General features: G+C 35.1%; 1 protein-coding gene across 5 annotated transcripts; it reads right to left on the bottom strand.

The window, feature by feature from the left end:
* Window positions 1-2,475: 2,475 nt before the first annotated feature.
* On the bottom strand, window positions 2,476-14,975 carry TWF1 (twinfilin actin binding protein 1). 5 transcript variants are annotated; one of them, XM_063075397.1, is made up of 9 exons: window positions 14,901-14,975; window positions 13,174-13,251; window positions 10,954-11,132; window positions 9,667-9,762; window positions 8,597-8,734; window positions 6,796-6,921; window positions 6,380-6,530; window positions 6,092-6,213; window positions 2,476-4,594 (listed from the first exon to the last, which is right to left on the bottom strand). In XM_063075397.1, the coding sequence occupies exons 1-9, from the start codon at window positions 14,923-14,925 to the stop codon at window positions 4,424-4,426; spliced, it is 1,086 nt and encodes a 361-aa protein (XP_062931467.1). In that variant the 5' UTR covers window positions 14,926-14,975; the 3' UTR covers window positions 2,476-4,423. The 5 variants fall into 5 exon arrangements, with proteins under 5 accessions (XP_062931467.1, XP_062931468.1, XP_062931470.1 ...); XM_063075398.1 differs by having other exon boundaries at window positions 8,597-8,701; XM_063075402.1 differs by having other exon boundaries at window positions 4,536-4,615.
* Between the last annotated feature and the right edge of the window lie 5,111 nt (window positions 14,976-20,086).

Below are 20,086 nucleotides of genomic sequence, written 5' to 3'. Positions count from 1 at the left end.
AGAAGTAACTTGCACAAGATTACCAAGTTTCAGAGTGAGGATTCTCAGGCATCTGGCATCAGTCTGTAGTCTCTACCCCTATACTATGTTTAAGTCATCATATTAATCATAATCGTCTCTATCATATGTTGAGAGCTAACTATTGTGCCAAGCATTGTGCTAAATTTATATGCGTGACCTGATTTAATAAATAACTCTATAATGTAGACTCCATTCTTTTCTGTGTTGAAAAAACTGAGGCCCAGGTTAAGTGATTTCTTTGCCTGTTTTGTGTTAGATTGCAATTCTCCACTCTCCCCTATATTCATGCCCTTTGCAATGTGGCTTCGTAATTCTTCCCATCAAGAGATAAGTCTATTTCCCTGACCCACAGATTTGGGCTAGCCTTGTAATTTGCTCTGATCAATAGACTGCAGCAAAAGTGATGTATCAGTTTCAAGTCTAGGCCTCAAGAGCCCTTGTGCACTACTTCTCCCTCTTTCTTCGAACCCTGCCACTGCCATAAGAACAAGCCAAGGCTAACATGCTGCTGCTGCTGAGAGACTATGCAAAACAGAGACAAGGCATCTCAGATAAGGTTATCCTCAACCAGCTAGGCTGCCAGCTGACCAGAGATGTATATGAGAGACCAGCCAACTGTAAACTTGCGAAAAATGACAGCTATAGTTTTAAACCACTATATTTGGGGGTAACTTGTCATACATTATTATGGTGGCAATATATAACAGATTCAGTAATATAGCTAGTAAATGGCAGAATTACAAACACACAGACACACGAAGAAATGGCCCGGGACATCTTATACAGCTTTGTTAGGAAACTAAAAAATACAATTTAACCTCCATTCATGGCTTGTCCCCAGAGTTCACTAGGGAACTATACACTGGCTGAATCCTAGCAAGAGCAGATGGTGGTGGAGTAGCTCTGGCAGTTGAGTAGAGAGAGGCTGGTCATGGTCTTTCTAGAGCACAGAATTGGCTGAATATCCATGCTGAGACACTTGATGCTCAGGAATGGGTCAGTGCTGGAGTTTCACATTAGAAACCATGGCCTTCATAGGGCAGGAGGTTCTGCCAGTGCTAGTGAGGTTTGCTCTGGCCAGAAATACAGTGATGGAGGCTGGATCCCATTCTTCAAGGAAAGGTAAACTAACTCATTCATGTACTCATTCAACAAATAAAAAGTGTCCACAATGTCCTAGAAATTGTTCTAGATGCTGAGGATGCAGTAGTGAGTAAAACCAACTTTCTCAGCCCCATTGAGGTGTACGGAGACAAACAATACATGCAGATGTACAATGCCTAAATGCTATGGGGGAAAACAAAGCAAGATTAAGCTGAGAGGGACAAGAAGTGCAATCAGTTTGAGAGGTCAAGGGGAGACCCCTCTAATGAGATGACACTTGCTCAGAGACCTGCGTGAAGTGAGCAAGACTTAGATATTGGGTTAGTGTTCCAGTGTGGAGAACAGCACATTCAATGTTCCCGACTGTGCTTGGTCCACTAGAGAACAGAACAAGGAACAGAGAACAGCCAGATTTGAGTGGAATGATCAAGGGAGGTAGAGAGCACCACGTAGAATGCAGTGGGCAACAGTGAGGAATAGATTTTATTCTATGTATTACCACTACCATAACCACTATATACCAGTACACAGTAATACTTTTTTGTTCACTAAATTGAGGGGGAAAACCCACAATTTTTATCATTTAAGGTAAACTGTCCCCAGTCATGTGAATCATTTGTGCAACTATTTGATTCCTAGGCCACCTACTGTACCAAAATCTCTGGACATAAAGACCCAGAATCGGTTTATTATTCAAAAAAGAACCTTCCATTCTTACAAGATATGGCTGGATATGCAATGAAAATGTGAAAGGACACAGACCAAAGTATTTACATTGGGTATTTCAGGCACATTATTTTAGTTGAGTAGAAATGCCTTAGAGAACTTAAATTTTAGGTTTTTAAAATCAGCTCTTTTAAGGACATTTCTCCATCTTTTGTAAAACTGTTACTAACGACATCCATTTTGTAACATATCCCAATAAAAAGGATCTTATTGATACAGAATTGCACAGAGTAGGAGTGCATTCAATCTTTTTCGGATAAATGTATAGCAAGTCTCTTAAGAGTTTAGTGTCGGGTTAAGTTGGTCACCATCCTATTGCACCAGGACGCTTCTACCACAGTAGGAAGTGAGCAACTCACGGCATTTTCATTATTGCTACAACAGTAAGAAATTAAGCACTCTATAGTGACAACTATTCTTGCCTAGGTTACAAACTACTTAAAATCCCTTTTGGACTTAGGTGGCTAATTAACAAATGAATTGGATGAATGGGATTTCTAACCTATCACCAGGTATTGAATTATGCAAAATTATCTAAAGATTAAAAAAAAGTTATAGAAAACCAACTTAGACCATACACAACTTAAAGAGAAAAAAATTTTATTGTGATATAAAATGCACTTATAAAATGTTCACAAGAAAGCATGTAATTCTTCACTGCTGTATAAATTTATTGGGAATATGTTATTCACCATCTAGTTATGATGATGCCACCTAAAACACACTGTAAACAATGAGTTATACTCTATAACAAATGCATCACTGATTTTTCAGCAATCATTGGTTTAATAATAATTAGTTTAAGACTACATAATCACATCTATATTCTGGAATGTCCATTTACTTTCATGTAGTGTAGAGGAACTTAGAGTAAAATTGCACATGGATGGTACAGAAAAACATTCACTACTAAATTATTTTATACCTTCATGACAGGTAACATTCTTCCCAACTGAAAATAACAGCTTCAGCTATGGTCTGCAATACGGCTCCAGGATTCTTAATGCAGTAATTTGTGTGTATGTGCATCTGTCTATGTGCACACCCATGGAACAACTTAAAGTGTATCTTCAGTAAACAAGTGCAACTTTGCCGCTGATTATTTTGCATGTTTAAATATTATAGTCTGATTACTTGTAAACAAACAAAACCCCACGCAAATACTTAATTCTATTTTTAAAAATCTGTCAACCCATAATTATTCTAATATGCTTTACTTACTTGAACACACAGAAATTCTGAAAGGTGCATATATTACCTTAGATAATAAGGTTTAGAAATTAGTGTTTCATATTTTATAAATGAAATGTGCATTTCTCATATTTGTTTTATGCAGCATAAAGTTTAGATCAAGAAATTCCAAATCCTGGATCCCCCCCGTTTATTTAGAAAACTCTTCAGTTATGGCTCTTGCAGCAGGTTTAACAGATTAAACATGAAGTGTTCTAGCTCCCTCTATTTCAAGTATCAAAGAAAAATGAGGCTCAAAATCTCTCTAGGTTGTAACTGAAAGTGGGCAAAGCTTTACAAAACAGTTAAATGTGTTTTGAAATAAGGTATTAATTGAAACAAGATTCTTAAGTGTTTATCTGTGTTAAGCTAAGCACTAGGACTTTAAAACAATTTTAAATCTGAATATTTGCTCAAAAGTGGTAAAGTGATAAAAGTGATCATTTACCTATAAATACATGGTTTTGGAGAAAAAAAAAATCGATCTTGATGTTTACAACTTCTTCAGCATTTTTAACTTTAGTTGTTTCCTTCTGAATGATATTAATTTGAATTTCAATCTAAACATAAATATTTGGCCTCACAGTACTTATAATGAAATGACAATCTGGAAACAAATTTTCTAAAGCACTAGATAGAGAATTTACTAAGGCTGTTTAAAGTCCTTCAATGCCATCAGAAATCCTGCAGTCTAGGAAATATCTGGTACCCTTAAAGTTTCAGAGTAAGTTGAACTTCAATGCCATTAAAAAAACCAAAGAGTCAAATAGAAAAGATTGCTGCAATAAAGCACTGTTTCTAAAAGTTGCAGACATGTTCCCACAGTCTGATAGTTAGCACAGCTCTTCAGAGTAAGCAACTTCCCATCTTTTTTTCAGGCACACTAAATTTTTACCTTAGAAAATAATCTAACCTGATCCTTAACATATTCATTAAGTACTATGAATATTTTAAGGTCTTTCTGTCTTAAAAAAAAAAATTCAGGTGTCTCACTAAAGAGTAGTAAGAAGTATATCTACTTTGAGACATTAGACTTTCTGGAACTGGCTCAACTGTATAAAATTTTAAGAATTATGTGAAAGTGTAGAACCAACATTCTATGAAAACAGTGTGACAAAATTAAACATTACTATGTTGAACCCTTTTCTAAGTTTTAACTCAAAAATAGAAATCATGAGTCTTCTATAACATTAATTTTAAAAACACACAGAAGTGAAAAGTGCTATTTTTCAAAAAGTACAATTTTTTCCCTCCTATATATCAACATGGAATGATTTCAGTTCTCTTGTACTGAAAGCTGGACTTTTAAAAAACTAGTATTGCAACATTTAATATAATGATTTTAATCAGTAGTGGCTTCAGTTTCGGCTGGACCTCTAATTAGTCTTCGAATTCCTCTTTTTCCTGCAGGACCTTTTGGTTTTGCAAAACTTTGCTTATGTGCATGCTGCTTGGGATGTACTTCTTCATAAAGGAAGTCTGCAGTCAGTTCATCCCCATTGTCTATCTCAATCTGTAAAAGATGAAATTAGTACTATGATACAATATTAAAAAGCACAATATTCAAAACCTAATACAAGCAACAAGCCAGTTTTTAGATATGAATGTCCACAAATAAATGCATAATACCCATTACAGCAAAAGAGAATCAAGGACCATATGTAAATAGTTTCACTTTCATCTTTTGGGAGGGTGATGCTAAATGAGTCGCTTGAATATATAATCAGCTTTATTGCATCCTATTTGGTTCCCTCTTACTGCTCCAATTTAAATAATGTTTAACAGTAAAAGCCACCACTATATTCTCAAGTTGTTCTGCTTTAGTACACTATATATTCAATAAACATTACTCATGGCCTCTTTATCACTTGGGTCACTTGAAATCACTCTAGAACAAAGGTTGACAAAGGCCTGGAGGCCAAATCTAGTACAAGTTAAGATTGTTTTACATTTTTAAAGGTTTGTAAAAATAAAAAAACAAAAAAAACCCCCAAAAAACCACACAACAAAAAGAATATGTGACAGAGACCATATGTGACCTGACAAAGCCTAAAATATTTAGTATCTGGTCCTTTGCCAAAAAAGTCAGCCAGCCCTGCTATAGAAGGTACTATACACAACAAAGTAATTAGGATCTCAAGAAGCCTGGATGCGTTTAGTACCTAAAACACTGGTAGTTTGTAAGGACCTGTATTTTAAGAGTTGAAGGGCTCAAGAATAAACCATATCTTTCCCCATGTCTCATCTGTATTTAAGAAAATAAATTTTTTAAAAACTGGTAGCTTAGTTCTCAAAAGTCAAATGTTTATGCTTGTTCTCTCCTTCCCCAACAACTGGAAAGATTCCCAATTATCCCATGATTGATAGTTATAAATGGACACTATAGTTCCTTATTAATAAGGAGTCCAGAAACAATCGTTAAGTACAGTCATGCATGGCTTAACAATAGGGATGTGTTCTGAGAAAAACGTCGCTAAGTGATTTCGTCATTGTGCGAACAACATAGAGTGTACTTACACCAACCTAGGTAGTATAGCCTACTATACAGGCAGACTATATGGTCTAACCATTATAATCCTATGGAATCACCTTTGTGCATGCAGCCGGTCATTGACTGAAACGTTGTTACAAGGTGCATGACTGTATGTAGCTCTAGCAGCACTGTCCAACAGGAATTTCTGCACTGATAGAAATGCTTTATAAATTCTGCACTTGAAATGTGGCCAGTGTGATTAAGGAACTGAATTTTAAATTTTATTTAAATTTATATTTAAAGTTAAATGGCCACATGTGGCTTGTAGCTACCCTATTAGAGACTGCAGATCTGTAGAGAGATGGGGATCATGATAGATCATCTGCAGGCACTTATAGTAGAGAAGATCCTAAGGATTTAGGATGAGAATAAGAAAAATAAATATTCTCATATATAAATCACAACACATCATGAGCTACATGGAAATGACAAGAAAAACCTAGCAAAAGCCAAAGATTTAAAAATAAGTAGGCCTACCTTTCTTATTACATCCATTTGTAGTTGTCTTTCTACGATTTCTAGCAGAGGGCTCTTGCAGCTAGAATACAGCATCCGTTCTCTTATACTGCAAGTGTATCCAGGCATTGAATAAATAAAAACTGTAAGTTAACATAACAACACATACAATTAGCAGCACATCAGTTAAAGCATATACATAAACTTCATAAAACTACAACTAAGTCCTCTGGACAAGAAATAAGAATATAATGCCAAAATATCAATAGCGAACTGAAAATAAGATATTAAAAATGATGTATCATATACCTATAGACTCTAAATAGTCTCCTTCATGGGAGTGTTTATACAGAAAGAAATGGTAACGTGCTGAATCCTTGGGAATCCTCTTTGGCAAATCTTTTAGTTCTGTATTTGTCGTGTTGGCCAAAATTATAATTTCATTTTTTATATCTATTTCCTGTCAGTAAGAAATAAAATGTATTAATTAAAGTAGATACACAGAAATTAAGTTAAAATTTTATAATAAAAAACCTAGGAGACAAGGGGGACTTAAGACAGTTCTGGATTGTCTGACTTTTTCCCAATGAACATATATTGCTTTTGTAATTAAAAAAATCAGGAAACAAATTTAAAATTTAAAATCCATTAACAATAAACCTTATACAAGCCATAAGCTATAAAAAAGAGCAGCTATTTCACAATAATTATTATACATCTCTTACCAACTGTACATAGTTGAGCTGTCTGTTATTTAATTTTTCCAAAGCCTGAAAAGCTTCTCGAGAAATAGGAAATGCTACTCCTTGTAGTGTTTGATGTTTACTGTCCACACCCACGTCAGTTTGTACCTAAGTATGACAGATTTGATTTACTGGTAAAGTTTTAGCAATTAGCAGTGTCACATGGCAAAAATAAGAAAATTCAACCTTTATAAAATAGAGCATCATTTAACCCTTGCCCAGCCTATAATAAAAATTAATACTTAAAACACTATAAGCTTAAAAAGCAAATTATTTTTCACATTTGTGCATGGTCCTGCTAGCACTTCGCTGACATGCAGAGTGCATGACACATCTTAATGAAAATGCTGAGAGTGAACGTTTGAGTGAGTTATGCACTGTTAGTGGGGCTTTAGGGGTTTTGTTTGTTTCTGTGCTTGGTTTGGCACAATGAGCTGCATAAGCTCTTTAAAGTGTCATCAGATTACACCTTTAATTACAAAATTTTGCTTGATAGAATTTATGAACAGTACTATACATACAATATGTGTAGAACTTTGTTCTGTTGGACGTAAAATGCAACACAAACACCATGCACTGAATTGAAAGGAGTACAAACAGTATACAAAGACACAACACAGCTCAACAAGCTATACTACTGCAGAAGTTCCAGACTTAGAGCTTTCTTTACTAAGAACACAGGTGTGCATGTATTGGAAGAGGAGGATACTTCAAGAAAGCTTTCAATGCACATGTTTAAGATTTTTGTACTTGATAAATGATAGCTAGTATAGGGTCTCATTTGCAGTGTTGCAACAGAAAGTCAAATAGCAATTTTACTTTTAAAAAAAATGAATGGAGATTCTACAGCATAAATGATATTGGATAATGAAAACATCATAAAACATATGCAAATGCATACCCCAATACGATCCTCTGGGCTCTGATTGCAAGGAATAAAACAAACTATCAAATTTGTAAAAAAAATAAAAAATAAAAAAATAATAATAAAAAAAGGATCACATAAAAAACTCTACTCAAATAAGATGAGTTAAAATATCCTTGCTACCAGTTTAATATTAAATGATATACAACCATTTTCCAGACTGATTCCTAGTAGTCTGTTACTTAGGCTAGTGAATAGTGGTTTCAGCTACTTGCCTTTTTTCTGAAAAAACCCCAATAGAAATATAGTAGTTATTCTAACATATGTTAGAAAGGCTGCAGAAAGCACATTAAAAATATGATGAACTACAATATGGCTGAAGTTTATTGACTCTGATATGCTCAGCAATTACTCAAAAGAACAATTTTCCATATGTATCTCCATCCAAGTAGTATTCATGAAGTTAATTTACAGAGCTTCCACAAATCTTAAACATTCTACAGCATTTATATTTTATTCTCTTTAGTCATCACTGTTCTCTGAAATAACAAAACAAAACAAAAAACCTGCTTCAGGCAACCTTATTAGATATATTTTTTGCACTAAACGGGTATCACACACTTTTCTCATTTATATAGTATTCAAAGAACAAAGATAACACTTTTACTTCCAATAGGGAGATTTACTATTCTGACATGTACATTACAGGAAAAAGCTATTTATAAAATTGATATAAAGTAATATTCATTTTTAACTTTTTTTTCTGAAAACACATTAAGCACACAGTCTTGTCTCTAAACTAAACAGAATAAACCTAAACTACATAACTATTCCCTAGTTATCTCCACATCTATTAATTAAAAATATGGTATTTTCAAACACTTAAAATCTTGCAGAGGTTCTGAAGCTGTAATTTACCTCATTAATTTTAATCTGTCGTAATTCTTCCTCAGCTGCAGTCAATGGGGCAGGGGAAGATTGTGACAGCAAATATTTTTTATATCCATGGAATGATACATCTTCCTGTAAGCACAGAAATGGACTATGAGTTATTATCTAGAAGTAAAACCAGAGTGAAGATACATCAGGAAAAAATCATTAATTTAACAGAAAAGTAAAGATTTTAAATGAAAATAAGTAGCATTAAGAATTTTACCACCTCTTCTTACTTTTCTTTAATCCAAAGGATTCAAAACTTTTTAAGGGGAATATCTACTCTTCTTTTCCTGAAGTTTTATAACTACTAAATCTTTTGTATGAGTTTAGTGGTGGTGATGCCAGACAAATAATGAACCTGGTTGTGTTTCAAATCCACAGGACAATTATAATTAACCTTCTGGGGAAAACTGACCTATAATTATTCAATAATCAACACATTCAGCTTCTGAATTCTATATTATTAAATGATTTATATAATTCCTCTATAATTATTCATAGAAAAGTATTATTGTTTTCACATTAAAATAAAAAAGTACTCCAAAAATGTCTACTTCATCAAAATTTTGTGGTCTGGAAGACTGAGATTCATAGGATTGAGAAACCAGCCCATCTCATAATTGTGAACAAACAGCTTATTCCCATCTAGTCTTGTGCTCTATCCACTAAATTATTTTGCTTTCTGAATCAGAAAAGCTCTAAACAAACAAAAAAATCCTGTTCAAACATATATTTTAATTTTCTTAATTTGTGTATACATGCACAAATACATATATTTACCATATAAATATTTTGCAAGGATAAGCATAATCATAATGTTTCAATACCATTTATTCTCAATATCAAATAGATATAAATGAATAAATCCAAAATTATGTACTCATTAGAATTAACTTGTATATCACATGAAATATATCAATATTTTCTCTCTTATTTTTATGTTTACAGATTGATCCATCTGAATTCAAATCAATTACCCATTACCAAGAAGTCATTCTTTAATCATTTCAATTGCAACATACAGAACCTGCATAAAAATATAAGTTTTGTACCTTTACGGTTCCAAATACTTCATCTTTAATGTGGCCACCTCCAAACTCCTTTTTCAGAGTTGCTCTTGTTGCTGCATACAACATTTTTTGACGAACCTATTCAGTTGTGAAAATTTACTTAGAAGTTTATAGATGAAAACATATCATTACAAAATAAAGCGTATTCTGAACGTATTAAAATTTTCAAGAACATTAAAAATAAAATAAACTGTGATGAAGCTGAAGCCCATTGACTATAACATGCTAAAGATGTGTGTGCAAATAACCATAACGAAAACATCTAAATGATCAACAGCTATTAGCACAGATTTCCATTTTAATGTCACATTTTTTAAAAAGTCAAGAAAATATAAATTTTTTTAAATTCCTAATTTTTCAAAGTATAAAGTAAGCTCAAAAGTAAAAAAACTACTTAAAAACTACCTTAAAATGAGGAAGAAAACATTGAAATGAAGTAACCTTGATAGTGACATTTTACTCAAAGCTAGATCAGATATTACTAATAAAGATGTTAAGAATCAAATATTCATGGTTTACCTATGACATATACTATTTTCTATGAGAGACACCAGGATGAAAAGAGATACAATAATACTATTATTAAAGAGTCTACTAGTATCTACAGAAAGCTACTAAAGATAACTACTAAATAACAGAAATGATTTCATAAACCTGCACGGTCAAATCCAATATGTCTTTTGGACAGGAAGTATGGAATTAAAGAGGATGAGATGATCTCCAGAGAATGATGTTTAGATAGCTTTTTAAATTACTAATTTTTTTTTTTTTACAAGAAATAGGAGAATTAATCTTTAAAATATTGGACAGTATTCATATATTAATTTTGTCTTTTGTTTTATTTAGTCAGTGCACTACCAACCTTCCTACAAAAAATACTTGTTTGTGTGCACACACATCACCTGGATGGTAGCTATAAACAATACTCACATATGATGAATATTAACAAAATTTAAAATGATGTTCAATTAGTTCTCAGAATTATTACAATTACTACTCTCAGGACAAAGTAGTTAGTTTCATTCTTCAGAGGCCCATAGATTCATTTATAATTGCCAAGGATTTAAAATTTTTTGATTTCAAAGGCAAAACTTCTGACTCTAACCACATTACTGCTGATTCCACATATCAATCCAGTAATTTTTCCCATGATCATCCCCTTCTATGGGAATTGATTGTTGTTTCTTAACACTAATTGGCTGGAAATATTTCAGAAAAAAAATTCTTTCTAGCATTTAATGTGACACAAACTACAAAAAAATTACTTACATGAGAATGATCTGGAGACCAGGCAATGAATATCCATTCATATCCTTGAGCATTCTGAGAATCTAACCTGAATAATATATAGCATGGCTGTTTGTCCTCCAACAGGGGTAAAACAAAGGAATCATAATCCTTATCCCAGGAATCTGAAGCCTGCCTACAAGATCCAATCACAAGTTGCTCTACAAAAAATAATTTTTAAAAAGATATGTAAATGGTTTGAAATACCGAGTGGTAGTATGATGAAGACCAGAAAAATAAATATACAGTTATTTCCCAATTACTATTATGCACATCAAAAAAGTTGAAAAAAGGTGGCAACACCGAAAATAATTATGCTCTAAAGTATTACCAAAAACAGATGAGAAAATTTTATGAACAACATGGTTAAAATGTTTATATATATATATATATATATATATATATATATGTATATCTCACAAGAAACATATAAAAATGATCATAATAGTTAAATGATGGAATAATGGGTGATTAGATTTCTATTTTCCAAAATGATTATGCTATAAATTATCAACAAATGTATTTAAATAACTCTACTACCACTCAGAAGTATAATTCCTGAAATTAACATTGAATTGTACAAGAAAAAATATTAAATAAAATTAGGTTTAGCTCCATTTGGTCATAATGCTCCAGGTTAAAAAATGTGTCTAGAAGCAAAGACCCAGTTTGAAACACTTTTTTGCAAAATCTAGTAAAAATGTGAATATACTCTGGATAGAGAATCTCCTGCACATATGTACAAAGGTGTTCACTGCAGCACTATACAGTAACAGTGAAAACTGAAAATAGCTTCGATGTTCATCAGAGAATGGACAAGTAGTATGTGGCATAGTTATATGACAACATTGTATTCATGTTTAAAAAGAATTAATGAGCTCTCTATCAAAACTAATTACAAAAATAACATTTACGGAAAAAGGAAAGATGCAGAATAAGACGGTATCACGCAGTTTATGTGAGCTTAAAAACTCAAAACTGCACCATATGCTATTTAGGAATACATGCAAAAAAAAGATCATACAAATATAAAAACTCCTATTTGTAGCTGCCTCAGGGGAAGGAGGTCAGGAGGTAGAACTGTTGGGGGATACTCTTACATCAGAAAAATATTAAATTTTAAAAAAGGCTTGAAGCAACTATGATAAAATGCCAGCAGTTTTTAATTTAAGGGGGATATAGGTATTTGCTATATGAGTACTTCAGAAAGTTCATGGAAAAATAGAATTAAAAGATAATATGAATCTTTCCATGAACTTTTTTGAAGATTCCTCATATTATTTTATTCTTTGAAATGTCCTTATTTAAAACATTTTCTCAAAACAAAGAGTAAACCAGAAAGTAATGATTTAGAAAATAGTCGCATTTTCCTTCTGCAGAGATGTTAGATAAACTTTAACTTTTCCATTTTACTTAACTAGTCACTTGGAAAGTGATGGCATTTAAAATTTTAGCTCAATATTTCTAAAACATGCTGCTTTATAGTATATATTTATCCCTGTTGAATGTTGCAATATAAGTAGAACAATTACATATTTTACAAACTATTCTAGTATTTTTAATATATAAGCAGAAAACAAATTAGATTTACTTCCAGTTTATGAAAGAGCAATCTATTTTTCCAAAGCAAAATACTTCAAGGTATTTAAGGAATTAGGCCAATGGAATATTTGAACAAATTTATTTGTGATCAAGTGGTTATAATAGTAATTGTTCAAATTCAAATCTACCTGATTAAAAATCCCACCCAACCAGTTTCCCTGCTTACAGTTTGTTACATTCTCAGAACTTTTCCGAAGTAATAAAAAAGGGTAATCATTTCTGTAGCACAGGGAGCAATCAAGTAGAGAAAATGGGAGAGTCTGAAATCATTTGTTTCTACTTCAAAACAAACTAGTGAAAAATAATTCACAGGTAACTCTCTTTTTGGAAAACCACCTGCTTACTGACATCAGAAATGGACTGTGGCATGGAAACTCAGACAAAAAGTGAAAGAAGAAGACATCACACCAAAAACATCTTTCTGATTCTGATAGTCAGCTACAGAATTCAGAAGGAAAACAGGGACCCACAGGGACCTGGACAAAATGTGAGGAATCCTCACATTGATTAATAGTTGAAATCACTGATGACACTTAGAAGTTTAAACATGTAACACCCAATAGTCCAGGGACAAACAATGTTTTTAAATGTTTAACTAACCATTTTCAATAGATATTTTTAGAAGTCTGTATTTTCCATTTCTGGCTCTGGCAAATATATCTTTAACATCTTCACTTGCTGTGGAAAAAGATAAAGAAAAGTAAACCTATCTTTTTAAATACTTATGTAGTATATTTTCTTTTACTATTATATGAGAAAAAATGAATTACAGTACAAAGAAAAAATCTGGAGTATGTAGCATTCTCTTATCAGTATTACAAAACTCAAAGGCATAAAACAGTGAATATTGTATATAGCTCAGAAACATAAATATTAATATATTTTTAAGTATATTAATAATAATTCTAATGTGCCTTAGCTAGATAATTCTGTAGCAGAAATAACACTGAAGTGAATAGATTGAAGTTACTCAAACCCAATAACGGGCAAATTACAATTCTGAAAAAAATCTTTACTGTTTGTTTGAAATATGTTGAAAGCTTGCTTTCAGTGTGTTCTACTTAGACTTCAAGCTTGTGATGGACACCTCCTTCAACAATTCATTATCTGTATTTTTCCATTAAGAACAGTAAATATCAGATATCCTATCCTGATTAAAGAAAAAGCCAATAAAATGCATTCTATCTTATACTTCTGGTTACATTTTGCTAACTTGTGTTTCTCCAAAAGCTAGAGTAAACTCATTAAGCAATTACATATTTAATAACCTAACCTTTGTGTTCCCATTAAAACTTCAATTTCATTCTAATTTCGTTCTTTTGTTGTCTATTAAGAGCAAAAAACACTAAAGTAGTGCTTGCTAAAGGCTCAAGCATGAAGGTCAGTAAATACATATTTAAATGTCAAAATTAACGCAGACAAATAAAACAATGCTTTTAGACTTGAGACTATCTTGCTGTGTGTGCGTACACGGGGATGTGTGGGTTGTTGTCAACGACCGTTAACAATAAAACACACAATTAAGTGTTCATCTGGGGAAAAGATTCGTTGTCAATTAACAGGAAGAGCTTAGGTTTATATGAGAACTCGTTAAGTGATCTCGAGTAACCCCGGGGTATATTACTTGATTCTGATGAGGTGAGCGCTTCCAGGCTGCCCGTTTCAAACCAAGAAATAATGGAGGTCAGATATAATTGCCCATTCAACTGTCTGCACCGGAATGATTAAACGCAACCACACAGATCAGACTTTTCAGTTCCCCTGGGAAGTGCCTAGTAAAAAGATCGAAACACCCCCATACTCAGATTTCTCAGAACACAATTCACGGTCCCATTTTGGGAGCAAATGTGGAAGAGTTTGGGGGAAGCATCCCTACTGATCTGGGAAAGACTCTGGCATGCTTCTTTTTACAATCAAAGTCCTGTAAAAATCTCCTTGGACGGTGACAAGGAAAACTCGCCGGCTCTGGACGGCAAGACGAACCCCAGTCACCTCCACGGTACCAGCGCTTCCCTACCTGATAAAGAGGGGGAAAGTTGGGCTAATGTCGCAGGCGATGGAGGGCACGCCCCCTTCACCCAAGCCACCGTGGAAAACACTTTCCTTCGTTCCTCCGAATTTCGGGTCCGCCTGCAACGTGGCGGCGGCCGGGCCAGGGCTGAAAGGGACGCAGGCCGGGAGCGCCCGGGAAACGGGAGCTCGGGAAGGCGCAGAGGCCAGGCTCGCTCCGCGAGATCGACTCCCGACCCGACGCGGGCCCTTCCCGCCCCGCAGCCCGCCCGACTCCCCGGAACCCCTTCCCCGCGGGCCGCGCCGGGCGCCGTTACCTTGGATGCCGGTCTGGTGGGACATGGCGGCGGCCGCGGCTCCGGCTCCGGTACTGAGTGCAGCCAGCGGCCCCGGCCGGCGGCTCCAGGAAGTGTCGGCTCCTCCGCCCGCCCCGGCGCGTCATACGCCCGCGACCCGCGACCGCCCCGCCCCGTAAGGCCTACGGCGTCCTCTAACGCCCCCGCCGCCCCGCCGCCGCCGCCTTCCCGGCAGGGGCCTCCCGGCAGCAGGCCCCTGCCCTCGACCCCGCGCACCCTGCTCCGCCAGGTCACAGCCCTCCGCCCTGTCGCCGCCTCTCCCGCTCTCTTTGTCCTGAAGGAAAGTACCTCAGAGCTGGCAGGTTAGCTTTGTGCTCCCGGCTCTGCCTTCCAGCCACCCCGTCGACACCGCCCGCTGGCTCAGCAAAGCGATGCTCCAAAACGAAAACGACACTTTTTACTGAACATACATTTTTCAGCTTACAAAAAATGTGCACATCTTTCTTAGTTTACTCTTCCTGTAATCTATGCAATTTAATGTAAAGAAAAGGCCACTCCCCGCCCCGTTTTTAAAATGAGAATTAATATGTAGGGGGTCTCCCATCAATTTTCCACGATTGTAGTGAAGTTAACCTCAGACTGTTAACTTTCTTTTCAGTTGGCCACATTAGAGAAGAGGTTTTCCTTTCTCTTCATTCCGAAAAGAGACAGCTAGTGTGAGTAAAAAGATTAGCTGACTTGGGTGTTCCTCTGTGATCTACCATTGTAAATTTAACAGTTTTGTTAGTACTGCTCTGCTTTAGGTCGGTCGTCCATTTTTTAATCAAGAAATTATATTACAAATTCACTTGAGTAAATTTTAAGGTAACAGATTTTATTTAAAATTCTTTTCCATTTTCTGCTTTTAGGAACATGTATTTCCCTTCCGAAAGGTAATTTTAGTAGTTATTTTTATAAGGCTTTTCTACCACTCCTTAGTGAAAGCCAGGTCTTATTTTTAGGGCCTTGACTGGCAAATATACGAAATTACAATCTGCTAATGAACAAATACCTTTTTCAGGACAATAATATAAGTGCAAGTTAACAAAATCACTCTGCAAATACACTGTATTTTTCATTAGTTATTAATTAGCAGACCTGCAATTGTTTTTCTTGCTAGGGCAGGACAAACAAGATTGCCATGTTCTGTACCTTGTTTTCTAAGCTCCGTTTCTCAAACATCCTCCTGTTTTGGAATAAGCAAAATGTAACCTGAGTGTTATGATTTGTTTGGATTTAAGAAATGTAGGGAGGAGTTTCATTCTAACCAAATTCTTCCTGACACAATGGTTCACCCTGATTTACCAGTTTTGACTGCATTGTTAATCAGAGAAAAAAACTGCACTGTTCACCTGCAATTTTTTAACCAATCCATGTTCTAGTGACCAGGGAAAGTTGCTTAAGGAAGTTGGAATTGCTCAAAAGTGCTTATAAGAAAAAAAATAACTCTCCTATATTCATACTTTGAAAGGACCACCTGCTCAGCCCCGACAAAGAGAAAAGTCTAGTTAGATTGGGACCACCCTAGCATCCATTGGAAATGCTGATTTTCTGCCAGTATAGTAGTTTCATTTAAAAGCTACATGAGCCTTATGTGCATTGATCTGCTCTAGCCACAAATATTTTCCCACTTTTTCTCATCTATTGTGTCTCCAGTTATTGAACATCTGCCAGAGCTGTCATGATAACAATAGCTTAGATTTGTATAATGGTTTACAGTTTTCAAAGGAGATATATATATATATAGACTTATTCAAGCACCAACATATTCTGGGAATATGTTGAATAAAATATTGTCAGGTTCTATTTTTTAACTGAATATCATTTTTTTTTTTAATTTTAAGAAATTTGGAAATTGAGGCATAGAGAGGGGAAGTCAGCAGATTTCAAGGCTAAGACTGTTGTTTGTACAAGACAGAAACCATTTTAAAACAATGTTTTAAATGCAAATAAGGGGATTTATTTAAAAGATGCTCATGGATCCCAATGGCCTGGCTTCATCTCTGCTTCTCTCTCTCCTTCTCTCTCTCACAAATCGGATCTCTTTGCTTGTGCAGTCAAAATGGCAGAATATGGCCACCCTGCACTTCCCAATTTGACAGTCACAGTTCTAGATGCATGCAGGGTTTAAATAGCTACTCTAAGTCCAAGTTCAAAATTCCTGGGAGAAACCATATGATTGACACTGCTTGGCTTGTGTCAAATCGATTATTCTTGGCCAAGCTGGCTGGTTTACTCCATATACACTGCCTGTGAATGAAAGGCAAATACCACGCGAGAGGAGATGGTTATGGGGTTTGGAAAACAAGCTTAGAATTTCTACTTTTTACAATTTTGTAGGGCTGATTTAGAACCTAAGTTAGAGGTCACAAACACAAATGCACGTGGGGGGGGCAGTTAAATACACAGATGCATGAAAGTGACAAATGGAGAAGGTTGCACCCAGATAGAGCACAGATTCCATGCAAAGGGAGCTACTACTACTCAACTCCAGCTGACTGATGCTCTGTGGGACTTCAAGCCCAGGGTAACCTATCTTCTGATTTTCAAGTGATGTCAGAAATTCATATTTTTTGTAGAATCTTTATTTCAATTGTGTGAAAAAACAAATGAGAAACATACCTACAGGTCAGATTTAACCTTTGGACTAGTAGTTTAGGACTTCTCACCTAGCTAGATCTTCTGTCTGGTCAATTGTCAAATAATGACATTTAAAAATCACATCCTCCATAAGATCTTTATGCAATAGAAGGGAGTATGATGTGTACAACATTAATGTGAGCAGACACATGTTTGCGTACAGTGCATGTATGCATAAAACTATAAAGAATCATTCATCCATCTTTTCTCTCCTCTGAAATGGAAATTTTTGATAGAAGAAAATCATATCTTCTTTACTTTGTGAGATAGTTATAAAGAACCGTATTATTTGCTGTAGACTTTCATAGAGAAGAAACACTGCTATAGGATACAAAACTGCCTAGAAGTTGTATGGCCATAAACAAAATTATTTAACCTTTCTGAGTTTCAATTTTCTCTCTTGTCAATACCAAAACCAATGTCTCGTGGTTGTTTTGGAAATCAAGTGAGATGCGACTTTATAAACTCATGTGACATGTGTTAGGTGCTCAATGTATGTTAGACTGTTATATCTGTTAGTTAGAATTAAGTCTAGCACAGTACATTATAATTCATTAAAAACAGAGAAAATAAAGTTAGACTGAATTTCCAAACATCAAAAGCAACGATCCATGTTGATCTCTTATAGAGGTTCATAAAACAACAATATCACTGTTAACTGCTCTGTCTTATATAACATGTCCTTAGATTTATAAAACGTCAACTAAGAAGAATAACTGAGGATCAAGCATTAAGCAACATACCTTGACTGAAATGAACTTTTATTACATGCATATAGTTATAACCCCAACAACTCACATAAACCCCTGGCAAGATTGGTAAAACTTTTAACAAAATGGAACATATAACAAAAGATTCTTTCATTCTGGTCAGTCTCTGTGATGCTTTATTAAGTCACTGAGGAAACAGATCAAAGAATTTGGGTTAAAGATTAGTTCAGGCAAATAGTATCTCTTTATTACTCTCTCAGGTGAAATCTAGACTGAAGTAATCTTAATAAATGGTATGTAATTTCTAATGAAAGAAACAGGGAACACTTCGGTTCCAAAGAATTGTTGATAATGATAAGGCTATATATTGGAATCAAAGCACAAGAAAGCACAAAGCAACCAGCTTTTTAATGTATTATTTATAGTTGGATTTTCACCCTGGGTTGAAGAAGTGCCTTAGCAACAGCATCTTGAATTTCTTTCTCATTATCTCTAACATCTCATGTGGGGTAGTATGGTTTAAATGGCTAATGGGCATATTTGCAAACCACTGTGAACATATAGTGTGTTCTCTTTCTCTTTCCCTGTTTCTCTGTCTTTTCTAGTGAAGCTAATTAACACCTAAAAACCTCCTCTATCATTTAAATAGCATGTACAGAAGATACTCTTTCATGCTGAGTTCACAAAGGGGGACAAGCTTCTATGTCCTTTAAGTATTTTTGTACTCACAACAGAGGCAAATCCAGCTTTTCCAAATTAGGACTGGAATTTGCCATCTGGTTGGAAGGTGGTGTGAGGAGAACGGTGAAGCTGAGCTTGCAGATCAAGCAGGGTGGTTTGTTTGTTCTTCTGTTCTGTTGTGTTATATTTTTAAAAATAAGTTTGAGAAAACCATTCATAGCCAGTGATTGGTAGGATGGGGGGATGCTCAGTAGATTGTGGGAAAGTTGAAGATCCTTCACCTCCATTTTAAACTACTCTTTGGAGATCTCTGGAACCATAGCCTCGTGGTTGTGATCCAAAATGGGTAAACCTTTTACTAAGTACTGCTCCCTAACAAAGACTTCATAATAAAGCTTCATTGTGTCTATTCTGTTTGTTAGGAATAGGCTAGGTCATTGTGGTGAACTTTATTTAGGGATGTGCCAATGAAGGAGTTAATTCTTAAATTTTAAGTTAATAATGAGAACAGTAATACAGTGAATCCCAGGAAAAAGGATTGGTCAAAAGTCATTAAAATAATTATATTGCAACACATGTGTTTTTAGTGCTTTAATAATAGCTTTTGGTGAGGTGGACAGTTACTACACAATATTCCCATTCCTTAACAACAAAACTCAGATTTTATTTGGTTTGGCAAGGTGCCCAGCTAAAAGTTTACATTTCTGCTTCCCTTGCAGCTAGATGAGCACATATTTGCAGCTAGATGTGCATTATATGGCCACAGAATGGCCATATAATTAAGCTCTGACCAATGGTATGGGAAAGTTGTTGGACAAGTCTTTTTGAAAGGCTTCTTGAATGGGGCTAGATAGCTGATGGGGATCCTTTTCTATTTCCCTATCCCATTTCCCCTCCATTTCCTATTGGAATGAAAATGTCATGACTGGAGTTCCAGTTGCTGTCTTGGACCTGTGGAGACCTCAGTGATAAAATCCACAAATTAGTATAGTGGAAAATAGTGGAAAATAGTGGAAAAGAAAGACAGAAAGGAGTCTGGGTCCTTGTCGACTGTTACTCTTCCCTACCGGACCTGGCATGCCTACCTTTAGACTTATTTAACATTCAAGAAAAATAATTTCCATCCTCTCGAAGCCA

Source organism: Cynocephalus volans, chromosome 12, assembly GCF_027409185.1.
Source record: "Cynocephalus volans isolate mCynVol1 chromosome 12, mCynVol1.pri, whole genome shotgun sequence".
Classification (NCBI taxonomy): Eukaryota; Metazoa; Chordata; class Mammalia; order Dermoptera; family Cynocephalidae; genus Cynocephalus; species Cynocephalus volans.
Note: the sequence above shows the minus strand (reverse complement) of the source record. Positions and strands in the feature narration are given on the sequence as shown.